This window comes from Limulus polyphemus, unplaced genomic scaffold (genome assembly GCF_000517525.1).
Source record: "Limulus polyphemus unplaced genomic scaffold, Limulus_polyphemus-2.1.2 Scaffold3356, whole genome shotgun sequence".
Classification (NCBI taxonomy): domain Eukaryota; kingdom Metazoa; phylum Arthropoda; class Merostomata; order Xiphosura; family Limulidae; genus Limulus; species Limulus polyphemus.
This window is the reverse complement of record NW_013668966.1, coordinates 83,838-89,907: the sequence shown is the minus strand read 5'-3', so window position 1 is coordinate 89,907 and position 6,070 is coordinate 83,838. Positions and strand designations below refer to the sequence as shown.

At 31.9% G+C, this 6,070-nt stretch overlaps 1 protein-coding gene across 4 annotated transcripts in view; it reads right to left on the bottom strand.

Moving 5' to 3' along the window:
• Positions 1-4,001, bottom strand: part of LOC111088222 (E3 ubiquitin-protein ligase FANCL-like) — a 37,715-nt gene extending 33,714 nt beyond the window's left edge. For 2 of the 4 annotated variants that reach the window (XM_022397660.1, XM_022397656.1), the window contains exons 1-2: positions 3,805-4,001; positions 2,518-2,671 (exon numbers count right to left, since the gene is read on the bottom strand). In XM_022397660.1, coding sequence (XP_022253368.1) covers positions 2,518-2,616 — 99 coding nt within the window. In that variant the 5' untranslated portion in view covers positions 2,617-2,671; positions 3,805-4,001. Of the gene's footprint in view, positions 1-2,517; positions 2,672-3,502; positions 3,557-3,698; positions 3,785-3,804 lie in introns of those variants that run through there. The other 2 variants (XM_022397658.1, XM_022397659.1) reach the window with 2 other exon arrangements.
• Between the last annotated feature and the right edge of the window lie 2,069 nt (positions 4,002-6,070).

Sequence of the window (6,070 nt, the reverse complement as noted above, 5' to 3'; positions counted from 1 at the left end):
AGAGAGCACGAAACAGAGGAGCAACATAATGTACGACTTCAGGCTCAAAGAACAAGACAAGCTCAAACACGATCTAATTTCAAATAAAGCTTTGTTTGATTAAATGCTTTTTTATTTCTTGCATCACAGCTTTTGCTACTTACTGAATAATTTTCTGAAAAAAATACTGATCTATACATTTCAAATCTAAATGTTCACCGTGCATATATATATATGCACACACACACGCAAAGAAATGGCCTAGAAAGACAGAGTTGAAAGAAGTGGTTTGCTTGTCATAAAACCATGGAAGAAAAAAAAAAAAAACAGGAAGCAAAAACATCAGGCAGGTCCTGTGTGTGTTCCAGCCCATAAAGAGCCAAGTGGTCTAGAAGGTTGCCAAGGCTCCTGTAAGAGAGTGGGTCTAAGTGTTCCCTGGTGCATTCAAGGCCATTTTGTGGCACTATATATTCACATTTACTTTTGCCACTTTGCTTCACACCCAATGATTAAATTACAGCCCAGTTAATATTAAGGTAATACTTGTACAAACCATTTTCCACTTGGACAAATTACTGACCAATCATTTACAAAATGAGGTATTTTAAAAGGTAGATATGCCTGTTTTATTAGACTTTTTTTTCTTCAGTTGTAAAGCAAATTGATACTAAGAGCCAATTGATTAGTGGAACTCGTTAATCAATTAATCATTAGGCTCATTACTAAATTACATTCAACTGGCTGATTATTTTCACATGAAACTTGGAGTTAGAATAATTGAAAACTATGATAATCAAAAACTAATTTGATTAGTTGGTTATTTTCATGAGATATGACAATTTGATTAAGTTGAATAACTTTGGTTTAATCAAAAATAATAATGAAAAAACCATAATGGCAATATTTCTACTATTTGGATAGTTAAAATAATTTAAAACAATTGATAATCAAAAACACTAATTTCAATTAATTGATTATTTTATTCGACACTATTTGAGGTAACTGATTTGATAAATAAAGTTAATCGCCAATCTCTAATAGACACATGCTGGCTAATAAAGAGAAATTTAATGCAATGTCAGATAATACATTAGATTTCTGTCCAATATAAGCTACACCTAAATGATTTCACACATAGATAATGCCTGATGAAAGAAAAATGTCTTTTCTATGTAATCCTAAATGGGAAAAACACACACCATTAAGGTATATATTGAAAGATTTAAAGCCTATGCTTATTCTTTTTCACCATTTGTCACTGCACTTTAACTTTAGTTTAAGGAGTTCATGCATTTTCAAGGTGTTCAGACACCTCCTGCTTTAAAAACATTTTGTGATTGGTCAACTGTTTGTTGATTAGCCAATTTAAAAGAAACAGCCTCAAATGATTTTGGTTTAGCATAACCATCAAAGCAGATAAGAAAATCTCAGATCAAACCTACTAGTACTTGTAATTTGTCTCTCCCCTCCCAAAATGTATCTCACTGGATTTGAATAGATTGAGTGGATGGAGAATCTAGGAATAAAAATGGTGTAAATTCACCAAATATCATCCCTGTAGGTATCACAGTTAGATGCTTTGATGAAGTTTTGGTTTTTGAAAAAATTATTTCACTTCTATGTAAATCATTTATAGAATGGTTTACAGAAGATTATGAGTATATATATAAATTAAGTGCTTTCAAAAATCTCTTGGAAAAAATGTGAACAAATTTACGTACAGGATTTTTTTCACATTCAAGGAGATATATGTAACTTTAATAAGTCAGTTCTTCGTCTATCATAAACTCTTCTTTCATATTCTTTTATGCTATGTGTTAATGATTTCTTTATATGAACACAAGTAAAAGTACCCCTCCCTAGTGATGGTAAAAGTATAAGGTAATCTAGCAAAAGTACCCATCCCCAGTGATGGGAAAGGTTTAAGTTAATCTATCAATATAAGTTATTTCATCAACTTTAAAAAGATTAATTTTGTTGTACTCTTGGTTTCACTCAGAGCCAAAGCTCTGAGCTACTTATACCGACCACCACAAAAAGTAATTGTTGAGCATTTCAGTCATTTTTATTCTTTAAGTTATGTCACATTTTGAATTGTGAATGACAGTGTGATTAATTCCTAACAATTTAGTGTACAATATCCTGCTTGCAAAATAAAATTTGACATCAGTATTATTCGTGCCTGTTCTCCCTTTGTTTCAAAAGTGAATGTTCAGCTTTGCCTGCATGTGCAGCTTTTCAAACAGGGGACAGACAAAGGCTCGGACAGACACCATGGTTCACAATATACATAAGAAGCTGTAATGCCAAGAAGATTGAGAAAAGGAGAAATTTTACAATTTCAGTCTATGAACTTTAGAATAGAAAGACATCTTGACCCTGTATCATAAATCTTTGCTCCCAATATAACTCAACTCATTCATATTATTTAAGCTGGAACAATCAAATATCACCGTAATTACATAAAGTTGTATTCCCTAAACTGATACAATTAATTACTAAGTAGGTCACTAAACTTTCTTCTGACACTACACTCACCAGTGCTGATATGAATCCTCTAAATTGTGTGAGCTTTTCATTCAATGGTATAAGCTGTGGAAATATTCTTTCAAAACAAATGTTTGCAGAAAAAGACATAGTAGCTAGAAAATGGTTGCGTACAAACGAAGCAGGGTTTGTTTTAAATCTCAATCTGAAAAAAAAAAAAAAAGATGATGCAACTTTAGGCAATGCACTAATTCCAATAATTACATTGACTGACTGAGCATTCTTACATTTATCATTGAGCAATTTACAAACTTTTAGCGTAAACTCTCCTGTATCAATTGTGATAGAGAAAACATTTCTTAATTTGTGTAAATTATAGCATCATATTTTATGTAGTTTTATTACATTTATTAATTGCTACTTTTTTATTATTTAAATATTATAAAAGGTATGAATACGTGAGAAAAATTATGGAGCATTGCATTTCATTATTGCAACCTATTCGTGCTAAATATTATTATTATTAAATATTAAGCAAAATCTATAAATACATTTGATAGTAATTTGATATGAAAAGCTGGTATGTGCTATAACTTAAGACTAAGACTAGTACGAGAACTCATTACATGATACAACCTCTAAAGCCTTGTACTATTGTAGAGGTAGCAAGATTTTTACATAACCTATTACTATTTGTATTATGCAATCATAATACCATCACTATCAGGATTTGAACTTATTTTATTGATTTAATCAACTTGATCAAATGAATTAAATAACTGGTCGAAACAAGTTTATAACAGGCAATAGTCAAGCGTGATGACTAAATAGTTAAAATACTAAGCTACTCTTAACAATTGAATTAGCATAAAATGGATTCCCTGTTAAGCTTCTCCAATTTAGAATTAGAATTAAACATAATTTACCTGGATAAGTGCATTAACAACGTGCGCTAATATTACGAAAAACTGGATTTTATTTTTACTAGTTTTAGGTTGTATCTATCTATATAAAGAGGTTATTAATTTCTCCTTACCTCCAGAAGGACACTGAATTGTTCGAAAAGGTTTGAAGTAGAGCTACTTAGTCAATTACTATATTAGGCTACTACTAGTATCAATAGTAGAAATTAAGAAAGATACCTAGAATGGAAAGGTTGTCATACACATGATACAAAGACCAGTTAAGATCTTTAATTTCAGTAACTTAAAGTGCTATACTGTATACTATACCTTTTCTTTCTTCAGTAAATTTCTTGAAAAACTTTTATTTTAATCTTATTTATAGCAATACAGAAGATTCTGTCTCTTAATTTGTATACGCGTGTCAATTACTTACCATAACACAAACAAGTCAGCAGTTGAATTTACCTCCCATATCAAATCAACTGCTGAACGTAAAGGAATCGCTAACGTCCCCAATAGTTTAAAAATATATATAAAAATAAAGATACAAGAAATAAATATTCAACTAATTATGGTAATTAATCAGCCTCCGTATCCTTTCATAAAATATGGTCAGAAGGGATAATTCGGTCCTTCACACACACCCTTGAGAAAAGTAAAAAAATAAACACCCACCTATTATAACATGAGTGGCAGGCAGAATATGAATTACGGGATTAAACCTAAAATTTTGACATCATTAAGTTAAAGAAAAATTACTGAATATAGTGTAAAATAAAGCATATCCATCTTTATTTACAATTCAAAATATACGAATAAACTAAACGTTGAACGGTGCTTCTAAAAAGCGAAGAAAGATTTGGAAATTAACGTTCTTACTTTGAGAGAGTATGACATAACATACTGTTACGTCTCCGTTCGTTAGTTAATTTTTCCGTAAAAATTCTTACCGAAGAAACTTTACCTATACGAATCCTTTCTTAAATAAAACTGGTTTATTATTTCTGAATACAACTTTGCGATACACTTAATTCCAACAGTCGCACTATAACAAACGCTATAATTCAAACGAACGTCTCACGTGCTCAACAATATTCTCTCTCCGCAGTTCAATTACACATATTGTCCCGTCACGTTGTGACCGTCTTATATATACTAGACTAACGCATATCTAGTAATCGCTAGAGCATTCATGAAGGAACAGGATATTTCTAGAAGAACGTGGCGTGATACTAGTCACGTGACCTCGTGGACACAACAATACAGAAAAACAATAACGCCATCCCTCTTAGAGTAGGTCGGGTTTAACTTTTAGTCATCTCTAAATTTATACAAGGCGATGATATTAGAGAAAACAGATACTAGATTCGAAAATATACTTCTGCCAACATCGTCCATGAGAATTGTCCTTATGTATCTAATATATAACATAAAATTTAAGGACAAGAATGGACATTCTAGCTCATCTAGGTTGTCTCACGAATCTAACTTTTAATTCTAACAATTAAAAAAAACTCAACGACAGCCTTTAGCATTCAAATATTTATCAAGCTTTCTCTTAAACTCGCTGAAATTTATTGTATTTATCACATCTGAAAGCAACGAATTACAAATCTCAACCGCAATTTTAGAAAATCACAACTGTATTAACTGATGATGATTTTATATTTATATTTGTGTTCTCTAGCCTTACCATTCTCATTATTAAATACGAGCAAAGATGATGCATCAACACTATCAGTTTCCCTAAAATATTAAACACTTCAATCAGATTTCCTCTTTAACTCTTCTTTTTTTCAAGATAAAGCAATTCCAGATACCTGTCCTCCTATGAAAATCTTTCCATCCCAGATGTAATCTCAGCAGCCCTCCTAAGAATTATTTCCAACAATTCAATGTCATTCTTTTGTATAGAGCCCAAAATTGAATATAATACTTCAAATGAGGTATAACCAGTAAACTATATAATAAAATAATAACCTCTTTAGAGATAAAACCTAAAATCCTATTTGTACTACTACTAGCTACAACAAACTGCTTGGATGACTTAAAACAGGATGGTCCATCTTTACAAACGTCGCGGACCAAAATAATACTGTTACGACAGTGGATGTCACGTGACGCTAGTTACACGTCACGCGCTTCTAGAACGTTCGTGAAGAGTCGGGAGGTTACTAGATTTCGGTATTCTTGTACATATAAGACGGTCAAGACGTGACGGCAACAATGGGTAATTGAACTGCGGACACAGAGAGAGAGACGTATTGTTGAGCACGTGAGACGTTCGTTGTGAATTATAGCGTTTATTATAGCGCGACTGTGGAAATTAAGTGTGTTGCAAAGTCGTATTCAGAAAGAATAAACCAGTTTTATTTAAGAAAGGACTTGTAGCGCTAAAGTTTCTTCGAAAAGAATTTTCACGGAAAATTAACTAACGACCAGAGACGTAACAGAGACAATTATTTAAAGTTCGAGATACAACTGTGGTAACCCATGGAGTAACGTAAGTGAATATATCGCATATAGTACAGTGAGAAACAAAGTAGAGAAAAATGGTCTGTCTTGTCAATTGGATTCTTAAGTAATTGAATCAGTCTGTGTAGACTTTGGACAAGAAAAGAGAGTTATTAAAAGTTTTAGATACTGTTACGTCTCCGTTTGTTAATTAACTTTCCGTAACTTCGTTCTGACGAAATTTT